This window comes from Cariama cristata, unplaced genomic scaffold (genome assembly GCF_000690535.1).
Source record: "Cariama cristata isolate BGI_N322 unplaced genomic scaffold, ASM69053v1 scaffold36210, whole genome shotgun sequence".
NCBI classification, from domain to species: Eukaryota; Metazoa; Chordata; class Aves; order Cariamiformes; family Cariamidae; genus Cariama; species Cariama cristata.
In genome coordinates, this window is record NW_009594767.1 from 3510 (window position 1) to 23143 (window position 19634).

Consider the following 19634-nt stretch of genomic DNA (forward strand, 5'->3'; position numbering starts at 1 on the left):
GCAATTCCCATGGAAACTGCACTCTCTTATGCCAAAAAAGTCTATGTTAAAAAGGTGTTAGTCACATTATGATTAATGCCTCTGGCATCCTTATCGGGTGCAATGGAAAGTACTTGTTAAAAATGTTGGTATAATTCACTCATCAAGGTTGGGACTAATGAAGTTGTTTGATATTGTGATTCTTTGAAGTCAATGGGATTTTGTAAAACTGGGAATTTTAAAGTTGGCTTCAGTATGAAGATGGTGAGGCTAATTACAAGCACTTATGAGAATCCCAGTTTGTAGACAACGAAACCAAGTTCTGCTAAGGGAGAATGCTGATGGAGGAGAAGTTCTGTAGTACCATTTTGTCTGTTCCCTGAAGCTCACCCTCAGCATATATTCTTGTAGCGAGTCTTTCTTCCTGATGTAATGTTCCTCTGTTCCAAATATGTTAAAATAGCCCAGCTATTTCCTCCCATAAACAAAGAGAATCTAATAATGATCTGTGATTCAAAGACTGCTGATGTCCAAGCAATTGGAATAGTGTATGATAGGATCCACTGGATCCACAGATATCCTTAAGTATCATATGTAATGCAGAACACCAACATCATAATTTTGGTAAGTATATATGCCTGTAAGTTTTGAATGAAATACATTTTCATATAAAAAAGTAACATTAGGTTCTTCTAATACCTGCATTTTTCAGCTATTATGATTATCGTAGGGCTCTGTTCTAACAAATCAGATGGAAGGATCGACTACAGAAACACTGCAACAATTTTTAACAGGAAACGTTGCTCTGCAATTCTGTGAAAATGGTAGCGAGTATCTTTAATGATATTGACTATTGAGAAACAATAAACATTTCCATGCATTTCTTTCCTCATGACTACCTTTGAATTCAATACACTGGGGAAACGTTCTTGGTGGAGCAGATATAGGACTGACCAAAATGCATTGAGCTCTTTTGACTATTGGCAGGTGATGAGCTCTTGTTACTGCTCCAGAGGAAGAGAGATTTTTGAGAACTAAACTCCAGTCAGAGCTGACTGGAGTGGGAGTTTAGCCTTCTCAGCCAAAGTCATTTATAGAGAGAATTAGCTGCCAGACCTCTGCTGTGGCCACGTCACTTGCTGCAATGAAAAGGAGAAGAATATTGCAATATGACCAATGGTAATTATAGTTAAACTTCAAAACAGACTGCCCACATGGTGAACAGTAAATCTGACCTACTCTGGCTAGCTCAGGTCTTATTCATGGAAGGTTAGGGTTTCATCTGTTTTACAATGATGGTGCAAAATTGGTTTTGTTAACTCATGAGTTTTGCATGTATTTGAGATTTCATCAGGCACTCCCTGCAGATGAAATAAATTTATTCAATTTATTATTGAATAAATTATTATTGAAGACATCATCTTTATTTAGACTTTTACTCTGTCATTGTGATCTTTCAAATGCTAGAACACAAAGGAAAGATTCCAGTGAATGCTATTCACAGCAGTCCTTTGTCCTTTTCATCTCTATGCCTGCAGATGATTTTGTTCAGGAGACTGAATCTCGCCTGGTTTTTATCTCCTGTGAGATGATCCTTGTCGGAAATGAGTCTCAGGAGCACATGTGGATAGCTATATATACGTACATATTATTTATTTAAGGAACTATTTATGCAAATGACATTGGTGAATTGTGCAAGAGATGTCATTTTGTCAGCCAGGACTTCTGAAGCTCAGACAGAAAGGATTAATGGTGCAAGTCTTTTACCTCTTCTGTTTGACATGAAGCAGATTGTAATTTTATGAAATAATTGTGCAAAGGGCCAAGCTATCTCCTTTAGGAGAGGAGCTGCACTAAGCTCTCTAGTGTTACATTGGAGATGATGTTAGCTCGTCACGTTTGTGCAATTTTTTAAATTACTGAAATGCTGATCAAAAAATGAGCATATTTCTGAAAGTGTGGTTCAAAGAAAGGTAGTTTTCTTGAGTATGCTAGCAAGTCTGTGAAAGACTAAGACTGCCAGAGAGGGCTGAAGTAAAATACGTAGGATGTGTAACAGATTTAAATAGGTCTGATCTGTGTTATACTGAGATTTAAACGAACCCAATTCCTGTAATTCATACAGACCATGTAATATATTTCCTCCTGTGATGATTTAAATAACTCCCAAAGAAGCTGTCCCCCATGGCACCTCACTTTATTGAATAATTCCATTGGCAGTGACACTGATATTATCATAATCTGGGCTTTTGGAAGGATAGTCTTTATTGCTGATGTGGGAAATGATGGAAGGTTTCTCATGCTAAGAATAATTGGGAAAGAAAAGGTTTCCTGGTGTTCAAGAAACTCCTGAATACAGAAATTATTTAATTTACATATAAATACTTTGGTAATGAGAAATAATAGAATGAAAATTATGGGAGTGGATTATAGAGAAGTAAAAATGCTTTAATGAAATACCAGGAGATACTCAGGTTATGTGTTCTTATGCACGCACACCACTGTGGGTGTTTAAATCCGTTGTTACCACAGGAAATTGGCTTGAATTAATTTTGCCACTTGCTTTATGCCACTGATAGGTCATTATAAAAGTATTAATGGTGTGCAAGTTTTTACACTGAACTATTAATATGGAATCTGTGCCAACACCTGCACAGTTTGTCTAGCCACTTATATTTTTATCCAGCTGTCTCTTATGTATATACACGCTGACACACACAGAAGCTGAGCCCAGAAGAGAGTACAGATTTGGGATTGAGCTTGTTTGGAGCTTCAAAGTTCAAACAAGAGGGAATTAAAAACATAGTTTTGTTTTGATCCATTCCATTTTTCAGAGGCATTAGCCAACCGGGACAAGAAAATGCTTTCCTCTTTTCTTTTCCATATTTGGTTGAGATTTTCAACCAGCAGTTGAAGAACAAAAATGAGGGTCAATTTTATTCAGCAAACCATTGCTTCATCCTGGGCAATCTGGCAGAAATGTCTATCTCTGAGCTGATCAAAGAAAATATTTCCTTAATTAAATAGAAATTTTATTTTCACAGAAAATAGCCAGATTTGAAAAACAAATTGGAAACATTTTGGCTTCCTTTTTTTCCAATATAATCATGAAAAGAAACAATAAAAATAATTAAAATTGTCAGAAAAATATTACCTCGTACAATTTTAATGATAATTTTTGGTTTGTAAAATATTTTGGGAAGTGATGTGTCAAAAAGTCTTTTTTTTTTTTCTTGCTTCAAGCCTGGTGTTAAAAGAGAAGAGAAAGTGTTAAAAAAAAAACCAAAAACCAAAACACAGACATGAAAAATAAGTATTTGAACAATCACTTCATATTCTGAAGGCCAAGGGAGGGCTATTCCCTTTGTTACTATTTATTACTCTTTCTTGCAGGCTAATTGAAAAACTAAAGGTAAAAGTGACTGGATAGGGGAAACAGGAGTTTAAGATCTCTGCTGTTTTTCTTAGGTTGATGAAGCGGCACTTTTGAAACGTCACAAGCAGGGATGGCTGATGGAAATCTCTAACAACCTGGACCATTGCATTGCTCGCCTTAGGTATGACTTGTAACATAATTCAGTGAGTTTATCTCTGTTTCCTAATCCTCACTTTACATCTTTCTGCATTGTGCCATTTTAGTATGCATGTAGAAGGGGGTGAGGGACACCTTTTATTCCAGGTCTGCTTTTGAATGTCAATCAATCCCTCCAAACAGCAGCAGTCATTATTAGTGATTATCAATGCTTACTACAAGCCACTACCACTGCTTCATATTATTTATATATGTTAAATGTGTCTTCATTCATGAATATGTATAGTGCAATTACAAATAATGTTACATTTGAAGCATCACTCAAGCTTTCTGGAATCAGTGATAACAATTACATAAAGGTTGAAAGATCTGTTGCCTAGATGAGTACGGAAACCATATATAGACTTTTTTCTGGGTTTGATTCTGTATGTGATTTGTACATCGCAAGATGGAATTACATGAGGTGTGCTTTCTTCAACCAATCTTTTTAATCTATTCTAGAGATGCAAGAAAGAATAAAATTGCCCTTAGTTTGGGTTACCATGGGAATGTGGTAGATCTGTGGTAAGTAGTATATAAGCATAATTAATGCTCTTGCTTGTTAGTCAAGCTGGAATTAGTTCCCAAACTTGGAAGAGAGAAGGCATTAAACCTAGTGCTGAGTTCATTACTCTAGATGCTCATGAAAAACTGTATTGTCAAAAGAGGGGTCTTCATCCTTGTGTTCCAGTTCCCAGTTGCTTCGCATGCACCTCCTCCTCTCCTTACAGAACAACGAATTTCTTAAGGAAAGAAATCCCTAAGATTGTTTCTTGGATGAAGAAAGAATTTATCCATTTCCTTCTAACCTTTCACTAATTGGATAGCAAGAAAATGTCTTTGACTTCAGCAAAGAATAGCAGTATTGAGGTATTGATTGAATAAAACTAATCAGATGATTGATAGAAATTCTGGCACTCTTGAGGCTTTATCCAGTGGTAAATCTTGCTGTCACATCATATACCAAGGGTTGAGACTGACCAGTAAGACTGATATGTCATACTGGTGTCTGACTCATCTATCAAAAAAAAATGTGCAGTATAAAATTTGCACCTAAATCTTCATCAATGTCACTTCCCCCCTCCTGACTGCTAAAACAAAGACTTAGCCTGCCAAGGGCATACCTTTATAAACAACCCCGTGGGATGGAAGAAGTTCACCTTGAAAGAGGAGCTAGAATGTGAAATGATAGCTTCTGTTCAAACACTCCATTCATTGCCTTCCTCAGGGAGAGGCTAGTATACGAGTTGGACACAACAGGAGAGCTGCTAGTTGATCTGGGATCTGACCAAACTTCGTGTCATAACCCGTTCAGTGGGGGGTACTATCCGGTACAGCTTGGCTTTGAGGAAGCAAAGCAGCTCCTTTCCACCAATCCGGGGAAGTTCCGGACCCTGGTACAAGAGAGGTAAATATGTTGGTGATACGTGTTTTTTAACCTTTAAGTTTAGTTGCTCTGCAAGTGATAAGGTCTTTGTTTTTTGAGCAAGAAGTTTCTGTTCTTTGATATTTTAGTAGAAATCTAGGGTAGAGCTACAGCACTAATAACTCCCAACTCTGTACTTATACAGCAATCGCTCAGAATCTGGCAGACATCACTTACCCACCATTTTTGAAGTAGTCTCTAGTGTATAAGATCAGAGGTCTGAACACTAATGATTTATCTCACTTCTATAAATTCCTAAATTGCATTAGGTTTTAAAAGTCTGGGACAATAAGTACAATTCCATGTAGTCTACCAGTTGGTTTAGGTTCCTTGCATATAGCATAAAAACCCAACGAGTAAGCTTCCAGCTGTGGCCAGTAATGCTTTTTTAGGGAAGGATATGAGGAGAGAACAATCTCCCCCAGTCACTCCTCCCAACTTGCTACAACTGTAACTAAGTTCTGTTTAGCATCTTGATTTCGGGGAGCTACTCCTGATTCACAAGCTTGCAAGTGAAATTGGAATTGGACATTATAAAGGGAGCAATTTGGCATAATTTATATATAAATGAAGAACTGTAGAACAGAGACAGCAAGCTGTACTGTTCTCAACTGGTACTTTCGGGACTTTATGGCTCCTGCTCTGGTTTTGTTCACCTTGAACATTCCAAAGAGACTTTTTTCCAGTAGAAGGTGGAATATGGGTGTATAATCTATTTGATCTTGGATGAGGGACCTTCAAGGACCTTTCCAGTTTCCCTATTCTGTATCATACTACTCTAAGACAAAGGTAACAGGAAGGTAAATTTCTGGGAGGGACTCATTTCTAACAAGCTAGGTATGACCTAAAAAGATCCAATTTCATTTGTTAGGCATTGATTTACCTCTCTAGAGTCCCAAGAGGTTACAGCTATGCATGTACAACTCCATGTGCAATTATGCAGAGTAGAACTAGATACGATTAAGTGGAAATAGTACCACAGAAAGCAGTCCTGGGGTATGGTCCACTATTGGAAACAAAGGGAAAATTGGGCTGCTTTGGTCAAGGGAGAGGCCAGAACAGTGATGTTTAGCCATTTCCAGTTTTTCTGTTTCTGCTTATTTTCTCTGTGAACTTCTTAAACTGTTTTGCAGTTTTGTGTAGGCTGTTTTTTGTTATTACCTTCCATCCTCAGAGCTGGCTGCATTTCTTTGCTGAAAGATGTGACGCCTCTCTGCTAATTAATGAAGTTCCCTCAATGACTGTAAATCACTTCAAGATTTGGGGATAACAGATGCTACAGAGACTGAAAGCATCTCAATTGATATCTTATGGGTTTATGCCTGAATTTCTCTGGAGTCTTTCAGTTCCATCGGTCTCCCCCTACTCCCATGCCTTTAGTGAGTTCATGATATTACTCTTTTTGATATTTTATCAATCTCAAGAATAACTGTTTCCTTCTATATTTCAGTCTGAAGAGACATGTGGCTGCTATTAACAGACTAGCTGATAAGGGCATGTTTTTTTGGGATTATGGCAATGCTTTTCTCTTGGAAGCTCAAAGGGCTGGTGAGTAGATCCTGAAGTTGTGTAGGTGGAAACAAGGACAATCCTGCATGCATCTTCCCAGCTGTATATTTTGGTAGGATAGGTTGGCCACTGTGTTATCCTAACTCTTTAGTCTCTCTTTCTCTTGCTCTCTGAGACCCCTGACCTTCTCTGTGGCTGAGGTAGAGCTTTCCTGGGAACCCAGGTGCAGTCTGGTTTTACATTTTATAGTGTTTCTTCAAGTCACTGACTATTAAAATTATTTTGTAGGTGCTGATGTTGAGAAAAGAGGAGCCAATAAAACAGAATTTCGATATCCTTCCTACGTTCAGCACATCATGGGGTATGTTGGGAAGAGTTTAGAATAAAGCACTCAAGGGCCTTGTGACTCCCTCTGTTTCGGGGGAGAGTACTACAGAGATTCCACTTAGTGCAAATCTTGCAGTGTACTATAAATGATGAAAAGGAGTCAACAGCAGTAGGAAAACTGATCTCACGGGTGTGATGCCAGAGTTAGTGTTTTCTCCACTCTGTGGTTTAGGAAGATGTCCTGTTGGCTGTAAGCATCATGCCTAGATTTTCTCTTGGCATCTTTAGAGTTACTCCTTGCATTTTCCTAGGTACCAAGGAAAAGGATAGCTAGACCTGGAGGGACATGTTGTATGTATGTACTTTTGATTAACAAAAGTAAACTCTGAAAGCAGAGGTTTTGCTAATATTTTGTCCAGAAAGGCATGGCATGTCTTGATAGTTTGGTATAACGCTTTATCCTTTTTAGAATTAAAAGGTTTTATGAAAGCAGACACCAGATGTGTGAACAGTAAGCTATAACATTGCCACATCAAAACTCTTCACTCCTTTACATGAATAGCTGCATTTTCTCTTTTGTTGCATCAATTTTCCTTAAGCAGTTCTACTCAAAAGAATATCCAAGTCACAGCCTCAAAATGTAACAATATGCAACTTCCCTTCTAGGTGCTAAAAATTAAGAGCTTGTCTCTTGAGAGCTGTAGAGTTCAATTCCAAATCATCAAAGCCTATGTTTACACTGAAGTTAAAAGCATGTCTGAAATAGGACACTGTTCTGCCTGTATCACCAGCTATAGCTCTTACCCAAGCTGTGCATAATGCTTGTAGAAAAAGCTGAGCTCAGCAGATCTGTTGAGGGACTGCGTTTATAAGACCCTTTGCCTCTGACTTATGATTAACTTGCTATACCATGTGAATAAGAGCTTGAACATACAAGTAAGGCACCAACCAGATTAGATCTCTTGTTCTGGAACTCAACTGAAGTGTGTCTTACTGTTATGTGTAAACAATGTGAACAGCAAATGAGTCTGGACTCAGGCATTTTTTCAGAACCTACACTTGTCTGATAGTGTAGATGCAGTCAGAGTTAGCCTGGGTTAAGGATGAAAAGACCAGGCAGGAGGGAGAGTATATTTGATGAAACAAATGAAAAATTGCAATTCATCTGATGATGCACTTGTTTGAACTGCCCAACATTCCTGTCAAAATTCAGGCCTGACTGTATTTTTATACACCAGTCAATGGCTACGTGCAACAGTACTGATTAATTTCTCAATTAATGGTCCTTGATGCTTCTGTTTAGCTTAGTTCATTGAAAATGTTTCAAATTCTTCCGTCTCCAGCTAATGAAAGAAAAGCACTGCTAACAGCCAGGATAAATAAGGAAAGAATTTCAACTATCTCTTAATGAAACATGTTCTCTTCCCAGGGACATTTTTTCTCTGGGATTTGGGCCATTCCGCTGGGTTTGTACCTCAGGTGACCCACAGGATCTTGCTACCACTGACTCAATTGCCATGTCTGTGCTGGAAGACTCTATATGTCAGGGAGGTAAGACACCATCCCATGCCCCCACCACTGGGGGTGCTGTTGGTGAGAAAAGAAAACTGAGTGTTGTGAAACTGGTAATGTAAAGCTTAGGAGAGAAATGAAAGCCGTCTCTTGCCTGTTGCATGTGAGCAGGAAATCTTGCTGTGTCCAGAGTCCTACAAGGACTGTAACAGTAGGTAAAATATAAAAACACCATGTAGAGAGGTTATCGATCCCAAAGCTATTGATGCAACTTGGGTGAAGAACCTTTCTTTTCATTTGTTACAGATTTTCCTGTACTTTGTCACCTTGAAACCTTAAGGCAAGCTATCTTTCATGAGCAGGTCTCCAAGAGTTTTTTTAAGGAGTCAAATTGCTTTACGGCTGTCTCACAGGTGAACGAGGCAAGGGAATCTAGGGAGGTTTTTAAGAGGCTAGCAAGCAGATCAGTGGCAGGAAACCCAGGTTTCATGGGTGTGGTGCTCCATCCAGTGTCATTTATTTGTGATTACAATTTTGAGGTCTTTCTTTTTTGTCATTTTTTAATAAAGTGACAGCTGTTTCTACTCACTTGTGGAACCAATCTGCAATATCTTCACGGCTCTGTGTGCTACTGTAGTATCTAGGAATTACACTGTCTTTCACTCTTTCATATCCCTGAAAGTGGGCTATTACTGTTATCCCCCGCTTAATAATGGAAACCGAGACAAAGCTAATTTTGTGTCAGCAAACAGGAATCCTAACCTCCCAGGTTGCAGTGGAAGGCCCTACTCCTTCCCCTTTCTTTGTCTACTTTTACAGTAACTGGACAGCAGGTTCAAAGACTTAAGTGTCATTGTCCCCTAGTACTGAAGTCCTCAGCTCTTTTGTTTCTAGAGAGTGGAGCTTTGTGCTTCTCAAAATCAAGGAAGGGATCAGAAGGAAATGGATCACAAATCCAAAGCATATTTTATGGGGAGAAGAGCATAATATTGAAATATTTGTGGTGGCTTTCATGAAAGACATCATTGAAATATGAATAGAAGTGTGAAAATTTTGGATGCTCTCCTATTTGTTCTGGAACAGTTAGCACTACAAGGATCTAGAGTGGTATTTCTGGAGAGGATATACCATATTCAGATATGTCTCTCATTTGCAACAAAACTACTGTTGTCTTCCTGTAATGTAAGGCTGGTGTCCAGCTTCCTCTTCCTCTCAAGAGGTGAATTATTGATAGAGTGAGTCTGCCTCTGCAAGGTCCTTAGTTCTGTCTATTTTCCTAAACTTTCCTTAAGAGTAATCATCAAGAAATAGCACTGGAGCATGAGGTGGTTTTAGTGCAATGATCCAGAAGTGCCTACCCTGTTCTATGGTTATTGAAACTTTCATGTTTTTAAACCTAGTCCCTCGGGTTAATTGGAAGGAAGATGAAATCCAATACTGTAGTGCTGGATCTATTTTCAAAAATTTGCATTAATTTTTCTGCCATATACTGCAGTCTCCAGTAATCTTCACTCAAGATTGAACTGATGCATGACTTTTGGATGGTTTGCATTGCAAGACTAGGAAATGAATTAGTTACTATGTGTACAACAATATGTGGGTATTTATATAGCTGGTAATGTAAAGCTTAGGAGAGAAATCTCTTCCACAGACAAAAAACATTGAACTCTTGCATGTATATTCTTAATTTAAATGAAAAATGACATTTAAAAAATCCCAACAGGTGAAAACAGGCTTAAGGGTAAGGATATTATTGGATTTGCTGTTGAATTTGGCAGGACAATGAGAATAGTATTTCAAAGAGAACTGAAAACAGAATTTGGCCAGAAAATAAACAGCCATTCATGGATTCACATTCTTGAGTATTCCACTTGCTGTCCGCTTCCTATGGGACCTGGGCTTGGACCAAATTCCAGAGTCTGGATATCCTCACACACGCATACATCTAAAATCTGAACCTACCTTTGAATTTTATAAAAGAATCTGTTAAGAAGGCTGAGTGAAAGCTCTGCAGAGCTGAAGTCTGTTGCATTCCAATTCTAAACTTTTGACCTGGCCTTGAGTCCAATGTTAACCATTCTTCTCCTTTTGTGGAGATGAATTTTTGCACTTAAACCTCACAAACTGTGGAAAAAGTCCAGTGAAGTTTTATTATCTGCTTCCACTCCTAAGGTACCTGAGCTTTTAAGTTGGTCTTTGCAGGAGAGATGCAGCACTGATGATTGGAGTGTAACTTGGATTTATGATCTCTGTGGTAGTTTAAAGGCTGAGCTGATGCATAACAACAGTACAAATCTCCCAAGAGCAAAGGGAGCCAGTGTCTATGTTGATGAGGACTATTCCTCTGAGTACACAATGCTTTCTAGTATCTTTTAAACCCTAAATAAGTACAAGGACCTACGAAATACCAGAAGCAATACAGTAGCTTGCTTGACTTCAAAGCTTATTCCTGTTTGGGTGGGGAGGTGGAGGCAGCAGTTTAGCAGATGAGACACATGGAGCTACTCTAAAGTTAAGGTCTTTTCTAGAAAGAACTGGAAGATTTTTTTCAATTGTGGAAGTAAGACTAAATAAAAGGGAGATTCCTCACTTCCCCAGGGATAACTGATGAAATCCAGTTTAGGACTGAGAATATGACTGTTTATTGGAGCTCGCTGGGAGGGACAGATGTGCTGTGTTGAGATATCCTTGTAGCCAGTATTCTCATCTGGCTTCTCTTCTGGATATGTTCTATAGAATTAACAGACAGTAAAATATTTTTCTGTAAATCTGTGCACTGTGAAGTATGAAATATGGTAAGTACTCTCTGAGATAGCCTATAAAAGTGATAGGAAGGAACTCATTCTCTATTTGGTTTTCTAGAGTAACTCCTTTAAGCTGTCATTAAGTATCTATAATAACCTAAGTGAATACTACCCATTACCCTCTAGAAGATGCTTCCTTATAGCTTATGAATCGCAGCACAATTCTACTAGGACAGCACTAGCAGATGTTTCATCTTTCACTCCCTGCAGAGCTAAGAGCTGACATGTTAATCCTCATTGCAGAGTTTAGAAGCTATGACTTGATGCCAAGCCCTAAAGCACTGACAGGTCTTTTTAGGATCATTAAAGCTCTCTGTATGGAAGACCTGCCTCTGCAGGAATGAGCATATTTTACATTTCCCTTTAACAATGTGTTTAACCCGGATTAAATATGAGTATCTTGCCTTTTCCTCTTTCTTTTTTCTAGTTTTATCTGTCAGTGTATCTGCTGACATACTGCCGAGTGGAAAGACAATAGTCTAAACACTCTTCTCAGTTACCAAGGACAATTTCAAGATAGCAGTGTGCAGTTTCTCCAGTTTGACTGACTTTCAAACACAAGTTTTATGTACATTATAATTTGACTTGAAAATGAGTGAGAGCTGGAAAGTGATGGGGAACATGCTATGTTGGCATCTGCAGAAATGATTATAACTTGACGCTCCAATGCATGAGCAAGTCACTGTGGCTTAGCATGTTACCACATGCCAGCTGAGCCCTGGTAGCTGACCATGTCTCTCAGGACAAGGTAAGGTGACGTAGCTTAGCTCATAGAGAAAGAGCCCACAGGCAGTAACTTCTTCAGCCATTGTAGCCTCCCCTGAGCTCACACTCAGCCTGCATGGAAAGGCGTAACTGTAGAAGCCCCCAAAATGAAGACAGTAAGACAATGCTTCTGTCCCATTCCATATCCCCTCTCCCCTTTGTTACTCACTTGCTACAGATGGTGCCATGCCTTTGGAGGCAGCTGATTGTACTGAGGTCACCATGTATCTGAGTGATATGTGCCATATTTCACTGTCTTTCACTTCAAATACCTTTATTCTTACTCCTCTTTGGTTTGGCTGATTGAGACAGGATGGCACAGATATAAATGAGAGGAGAAGCTTGGGAATATAAAACCATTATATATAATTATCTTCTTAGATAACAACATATATATCTAAACAAGTTGTAAGGTGGATTTACACATAAAATAGCTACTCCATAACAAGTTTTTCTGTGCAGTTTGTGCTCCACAGTAATGCGAGGCAACATACCTCAGTTTGTAGGGTAAGAGACTTCAGTTTTATCTTGGGTTAAAATCATTCACATGGGCCATTTAGTACACAGCAACTGCTCTGCTATAAATCTATATCCCAGCATTGGTGTAAGATATCCTCAAGTATGTGTTGCCAGCTGTTTCTAAGAATTTCTGCTGGCTGACTCAAAGGAGTTATTTACTACCTGATGCAAGACTGGACTGTAGTACCCAATGTCATGGATTTTGCTAAAGCTACTTATTTAGCAAAGGCTCGGAAAGGGATTAGCATTTTGTAGGCCGCAAGCCAGGTGTCCAAAAGCGAAGAATACATGTAACCCGTATTTCAAGGTTTAATTCAGTTTGCTAAAGATCTGAATGGGAGTTATTCCAGCTGTCTCCTGAGTGACAGCTCATACCTTCCTCTAAATATATGGTACCGGTTACTGCATCAGCTGCAGAGAGGATTCTATATAGCATTTCCTATATGCGTGCCTGTATCTGAGAGTAGAATTTGATTTCCTAGTGCTGTCAGATGAATTAAATTAAATTTAGAGCATATTGCATTCATTTTCATAAACCTCTTTTCTTTCTTGCCTTTTCTTGCAAGTGAGCACATCTGTGAAGCAGCAGTACCATGACAACATCCGCTGGATTCGGGAAGCTGGCAGGCACAGTTTGGTAAGCGCACAACCTCCTTCGGCACATGTGACCACTCCTGGTCCACAATGCAGTTTTTGAATGCTGGAGGGAAAAGCAGGAACGGGCATGAATGAAAACACTGGCTGTAACTCCCAGGGCTGCTAACTTAAACCTCTCTCCACAGCACAGTTTTAGGGTAAACTGGAGCAGTTCTTTCCCTTCACTTCCTCATCTGGAAATGTGCAAATAATCCAGCAATATTTAGTCTTATATCTGGAGTGAAACAGGCCAATGCTTCACACCTATGCCTTGTAACTACCTTTCTTTCAGAGTGCTATTCAAAATGTCCCTCTTGGCATTGCTTTGGTCCAACCTTTTCATGCCTGCAGTTCCCAGTGTCCTTTCCAAAACAGGTGATGAGGCCAAAGAACTGCTATCCTTTTGCACTGTGGGAAGCAGGATGCCAGTGAAGCATCCTTGTTTTTTCTTTTAGGGCAGGATCTCACTGTGATGCTAACCGGTAACACTGTAGGGCTCATATGTGCTCTCCTTATCTGGAAGCCAGATTGGTCTGTGGGGTAAAAGCTGGAGAGGAGCATAGCTGTGCAGGACAGATGTTCTTTGCCATTCTTTGTCCCCATATTTCTCTTCCCTTCCAGCCCACCATCGCCAGTTCCAAACCTCTGCTTCTCAGCTGTTGATAAGGGATTTGTTGATAGCGTGATTATAGCCTAGCTATCAGGTTGATTTTAAAAAGTGAGATTTATTGGACAGTAGCAGCTGAATACAGAAATACATCTCATTGATTGTGTGAGTGGAGATAAAATTCAGTTCAAACAGGGATTTTAATTTATTTTTTTTTTTCCTGGAAGCTGGATTTTGAGAAAGAAATAATCTGTACTTTCTTCTACAGAAGGGAAGGGGTCACTCCTGTGACTCTATTTATCTGGGACTTGAAGATAAGCCAGCTGCACAGAGAACCTTATCACTCTGGCATTTTTGTTTTCCAGGTTGTTGGCTCTCAAGCTAGAATCTTATATTCTGATCAGAGGGGTCGTGTGTCTATAGCCGTGGCTATTAATCGAGCGATTTCCGAAGGAAGAATTAAGGTTTGTCTTTTTTGTCTTGATATGGTCTGGTAATTGTTTAATATCTGAGACTGAGGTGGCAGGTGGGAGAGAAGAAAGCTTCAACCAGTAAGAGCAGAAGTGCCTGCTGTTTACATGGGACCAGTATTCTGTTAGCATGTATTAGAGCTCAGTCCTCCTCTCTGCCTGTCACCAGTATTGTGCTATGTAATAGATGAGACACAGGTTTAGCAACTCTCTGAAATATGCTGCCTTTTATTTCATGTTGGGAATCTGCCTTATTTTCTATTTGGGCATCTACAAGCACAGCATAGTGTGCCGTGATTTGCTGAAAACACAAGGCAGGGACTGTAACTCCTTAGCACTGCCCCAAACATTAAAAGTAACAAGAGACTGTGCCACTCCCCAGTGCTTCTTAGCCTCTATCCCTCACTTTCAGCCGTGTTATGGCTACAGCCAGCTCTGCAGTCAATTTTCATTTGCATTGCATATGTGAATGAAGAAAATTGTTAGGCTTGATGCTGTCACTCTAGTGCATAACAAGTCGTATCTTGTCTGGGTAAAATCCCACTGACCATATCTGGTGCTGGTAAAAGTACACACTATGGGCAAGATAGTATAGGGATTTTCTAAGTTCTTCATCAGTATTGTAGGTAGATGTACAATGTGACATCCGGAGGGGGACCAAAATGCTGAGGGTACCTCCACTCACTAATTATACCCATTACTTGCTGTGTGTACGGCAGCATCAGACGAAGGTATTGTCACTCATTCATCTTCATCTCTTTTATAACTGAATTACAATTACCCTTTTTAAAGGCACAAACTCAAGTAAAACTTAGAATGGATTCCAGCTAGGAAAGGTCTGGTTTTTGTTACTCAGAAAATGTTTGTTAAAATATTTCAAATGCTGTTGACCTTCTCAGGATTCAAAATTAACGTCACTGCAAGCTAGTCTCAAAAAATAAACCTGACCAGACAGAGCACTCCCTTGGAGCTATGACTGACAAGGTCAGACTCCCAGGCCCTCTGGATTTTGTTGTGTCCTTTTTTCGTTTCTGCAAATCTCCGTTTCTTCTCTTGCGGGCTTGGTGCTCATGTCTATTTTCAATGATTTTCTAATTCACCACCAGCTTTAAAAGAGAGCCAGCTAACTCCAGAGCAGGCCAAGAGTGAATTATTCTTATAAACTCTGGGCATGGCAAACCATAATGAAGACCTGCAAGCTGATCTAGATTCATACTGTCAGTTAAATTCCAGATCAAGAATGGACTTGTTTGAGCTGTGTGAAATCACTGATTTTCATTGCTAACTTATTTTCAGTCTTGAAGTCTTCCAAAAGAATGAAAAAGTGTAAAACTTCTTACTGTTAGTTTTTATTTTCAACAGCAAACAAGAACTATTCTTGAATGAAGATTTTTGCATGCAGAAATGTCTTTGAAACTTCAGCAAATACATGCTCAGATGAAACAACCTTACTGCTTCCCCTCTTCTCCCTGCCTTCCTTTGAGGATAACCATTGGCATAAAAACAAGCTCTTGTTCTTAGTTATGAAAGGATGTGGCTTTCATGAACAGTATGTGAACAACTGTTTTGTAAGAAATAACAACAGGCAGAGAAGGTGTTTCAGGGGGTTTAGGAGAGGGGGCAAAGCTGAGATTTGAAATTACTTAAGACAGAAGTGAATTCAGCGAATGATGATCCTTGGTAGCGTTGACAGTCCATGAAGGATTCCATTTCCTTGTCCTTGGCTTTTTGCAGGCTCCAGTAGTCCTCAGCCGAGATCACCATGATGTGAGTGGGACCGATAGTCCTTACAGAGAAACGTCAAACATTTATGATGGATCAGCGTTTTGTGCAGGTCAGCAGAGCAGCGGAGGCTTGTCTGTCTGGGCAAACAAGGAAATTGCTTTAAAACAGAAATTGTTTTTTATGCAACATTTAAAAAATGTTTTTGTTTAACTCTTTAATCCCAATTAATAAAATTTCTTGAGCAGCTTTGTGGGATTTAATAGTGATACAGACATGAATGTGGAACTAGTTAAATAGGAGAGGTCCAGAACAATGCTGAAAATTCAGTGAAGATACACCAGATTTACCTGAATGTAAATGGAGAACAGTCTAGCTCAGAGACTGTATCCTCTGTTTTATTTTAATTTTGTGCCTCACTCTTTCAAAGAGGTGATCTGAGCAGAATTACAGCTGTACTTACTTGGGATCCACAAGATCAAAATCAGGTCTATAATAGTATTTTGCTTAAAGCAAAAAGATTCATTGCCTGAGGGCTCAAGAAAACAGTCTGAAGTTTCTAAAAGGAACTTCTCTGGTCATAAAGGAACATACTTTGATAGTAAAAGCATAAGAATGGAAGTCAGGTGTTCTGGATTAGACTCCAAGCCTTGTTGCTCACTTACAGCGTGCCTGTGGACAAGTCAGGTAGGTTTGCTATACAAAAGGAGCCTTTAATCCTGCACACTTGACCTGAGCTAATCAGACTCTGCTTTTAAGTTTGTGAAATGATGTTTTAGAGGAATAAACCCAAGAAATATCAGATTGGAGATCTGAAAAAATGAGTGAAGCACTAAGCAATTTTTAACCTAAATCTTCCTCAATTTTCCATCCATAAACTGGAAATTATGATAATAGCTTTAGCCCACTAGTGTTTCCGCATGTCATGAACTGACAATCACAAAGTGGCGTGAGATTGGAGGATACAGGCTGCTGTAGAAGGAGAAATTATGATAGAGGTAGCTGAGCATATTGAATTACTTCCATTGTGGGAATTCATAATAGAACCAAATGATGGCTCAATTTTAAGGAGAAAAGTTCCCTGCTATCTTAACTGGATTTCCTGATGAAATGAGGCTTCTAGCTGTGTCTATCAATCCCACTTCAACAGTTTTTGAGTATGTTGGCTAGTTCTAATAGGCCAATGGATAGATTCCTCAAATAATGTTTGGTTCTGTCAAGCTGTGAGAAAATGGTGCAGCTGCACAGAGAACAGCAATCCAAAGTAATGTCTCCACCAAAGGGCTTAGCAACAGAAGTAAACCTCAGGCAATGCCCTCAGAAGAGGGCAATAGAAACAAGGCTTGCTTAAACCCCATTGCTCATCATGCTATGCAATTTCCTTTCCATTTTGTGATTTATGTCAACAATTTGCCTTCTCCAAGGGCTTCTCTAAAGCCTGTTGACCACTGATTTCACTGGTCTTTGAAACCAGGCTTAACTCTATTTTACCAGATGAGCCTCTGAAGGTAATAAAAGAACATCTTAAGTCTTCCTCTCTCTCCCTTCTTTCCTGTTTTTTTAACACCACATTTGAGCTGGTTCAGGTGGAATTGGCTCCTCTCTAGCACACAGGAATTTTCCAGAGTATTTGCTTGTCTCATTTTGTTTTACAGTAAGTACCTCAGCCTGATGCTTGGCAAACATGGGTCATCACTGCTCTGCAAAGTGTATTTCAGCACAGACATTTGCACAGTTAGTGACCTTTATCAAAGCCAAGGAGCAGCACATTATTACATCATTAGTCTGCTTGCCATGCTCCTTGTCCAACCTCCACTCTTGTTGTGCTAGTGGCTGAGGAAGAAATCTGTATGTTTTAGAATACGGGGATTTTGATCTCTCCCATTCCCTCTTGACAGCACTGTAATTATGATAATTGGGTTATTAAAGTGACATAATGCCAGATAAAAGATGCCATAATGGGGCTTTTGACAGGGTTTAACATAGATTAGTGCCCAAGTAAACTCATTTTTTCCACCAGACACGTAACAACTGTGGGTCTGCAAATGTGGCTGGTGGGGATATTGCTGTTTGTCTCTTTTTTTTTTTTTCTTCCCTTGCTGTTAAAAGCACAGCAAATGATCTATTAAACCTGTCCCAAATTAAATCTAGACAAACATTTTCAGTAAATTTTACCCTGTTATCCTCTGTGTGTACCTCTTTCCACCTCTCTGGGTGGATGCTTTAGCACAAATTGTAGTGAACATACAAAAATCTAGCAAACATTTCAGTGGATATCATGCATTTGACATTAGTCAAAATATATTTCCCTGCTAAATTATTTTCCTTCATTTTTTTTTAAAACAAAAGAAACCTCCTGTGTGATTTCAGCAGGTCATGTTCAGGGTAAAATTCCCCCATGTCCAGAGTCGGGGCCAATATCAGTTTCATCCCAACTTTGTTCACAAAATGCAACTCCTTAGCTTTAGACTGACTTTCTGCACAGGACTGAATTAACTCTGCAGTATGATCTGAAAATACTTCAAGCTTCTGAGAACTGCAAGGTGGGTAGTTTTCCAGATGTTCACCCCCATTTTGAAACCCTCCACATGGATGTGTCAAGCCTGTTCTTCCATGACTGAGGCATCCCAAAGGAGAGGATTGTATTTCTTTGCACCCTGAGGAGTTATCTCCCAGCTGAGGAGTGGCAGGTTCTTCAACTGCTTGAATTGGATCACAAACGCAGACAACACCAGAGTCCTCACAAACCACACTATCAAACTGGCATTTGCTTCCTTCAGAGTAGGGGCAAAGAGTGGGAGGAAAATCTCTCTTGCCTGTTCCTCCCAAGAATGAGATATTCAGCGCGTATATGTGAGAGAAGCTGTGAGTAAACCCAGCCTCCAATACTGCCTTCACACAGCCATAATCAAGGTATCAGTGGAAGGAGTGAGCAGCACAACAAAAAAATGAATGCAGCATGTCAGGTTCATAACACCTTTCCTCTCCTCCTAGACATGGCGGTACAAAACTTCGTAGGAGATGCGTTCAGAGGAGCGACCTGGGTCGCACTGCACAACGGTGGTGGAGTTGGCTGGTAAGAACTTATTTATGTTTCTAAAGCTGGACTCTGAATCCCATTACCACTGCTGTGTATGCATGTGGGGAGGAGAGACAGGAAGGGAATTGCAGAAAAGATGTTTGTATGACTGGAGTAGTGCAATATCATGATCATGAGAAGGATGGGTTTGAAAATAAGGGCTGAAAGGATGTATTATAAGGTAAAGTGTGGTGTTGTATGAGGCTTTGTTAATTAATGCCCATACGTCTAGAAAAAGCGTTTTCGACATTGGCCACAGCACAGTATGAAGAACTTAATTTGCCAAAGAGGGACAGTCTGCCGTGGTTTTTTTGAACAGATCCTGCTTCCAAAATTGTCTTCACACATGCATAGCCAGAGTGTTAGTGGATGGATTATGTTTAGGTTTCCCCTTAAGCTGTATTTAAATCTGTGACCTTAGGACCCCAATATAAATGCTCACGTGCTAAAGTGCAACGAGGGGTTATTGATACAAAACAGCTCAGGTGCCAGCAAACCCCCCAGTCTTTCTCCCCTTCCTTGTGCCTGGTAGGATAAAAGACCACAGCCAAGTAAGGGCTGGATTAAACATCTCCTTCACATAAGGTGCAGAACTACAAGAAACACCTAAACCGAGAAGCAGAATTAAAGAAATACATATATGCATAGCGGAAACTGATCTCATTCGTATGCCACTAAACAGTTACTCTGGGTTGGCAGAGGTGTAGG

The 19634-nt window shown here is 39.6% G+C and overlaps 1 protein-coding gene across 1 annotated transcript in view; it reads left to right on the plus strand.

Annotated features, from left to right (window-relative positions):
- UROC1 (urocanate hydratase 1) overlaps positions 1-19634 on the plus strand; it is a gene marked incomplete at its 5' end in the record, with an annotated part of 29703 nt that overhangs the window by 3019 nt on the left and 7050 nt on the right. The window contains 10 exons of the mRNA XM_009699217.1: positions 3448-3536; positions 4013-4075; positions 4779-4958; positions 6427-6524; positions 6774-6846; positions 8242-8363; positions 12979-13049; positions 14021-14119; positions 15860-15959; positions 18842-18923. Coding sequence (XP_009697519.1) covers positions 3448-3536; positions 4013-4075; positions 4779-4958; positions 6427-6524; positions 6774-6846; positions 8242-8363; positions 12979-13049; positions 14021-14119; positions 15860-15959; positions 18842-18923 — 977 coding nt within the window. The remainder of the gene's footprint in view (positions 1-3447; positions 3537-4012; positions 4076-4778; positions 4959-6426; positions 6525-6773; positions 6847-8241; positions 8364-12978; positions 13050-14020; positions 14120-15859; positions 15960-18841; positions 18924-19634) is intronic.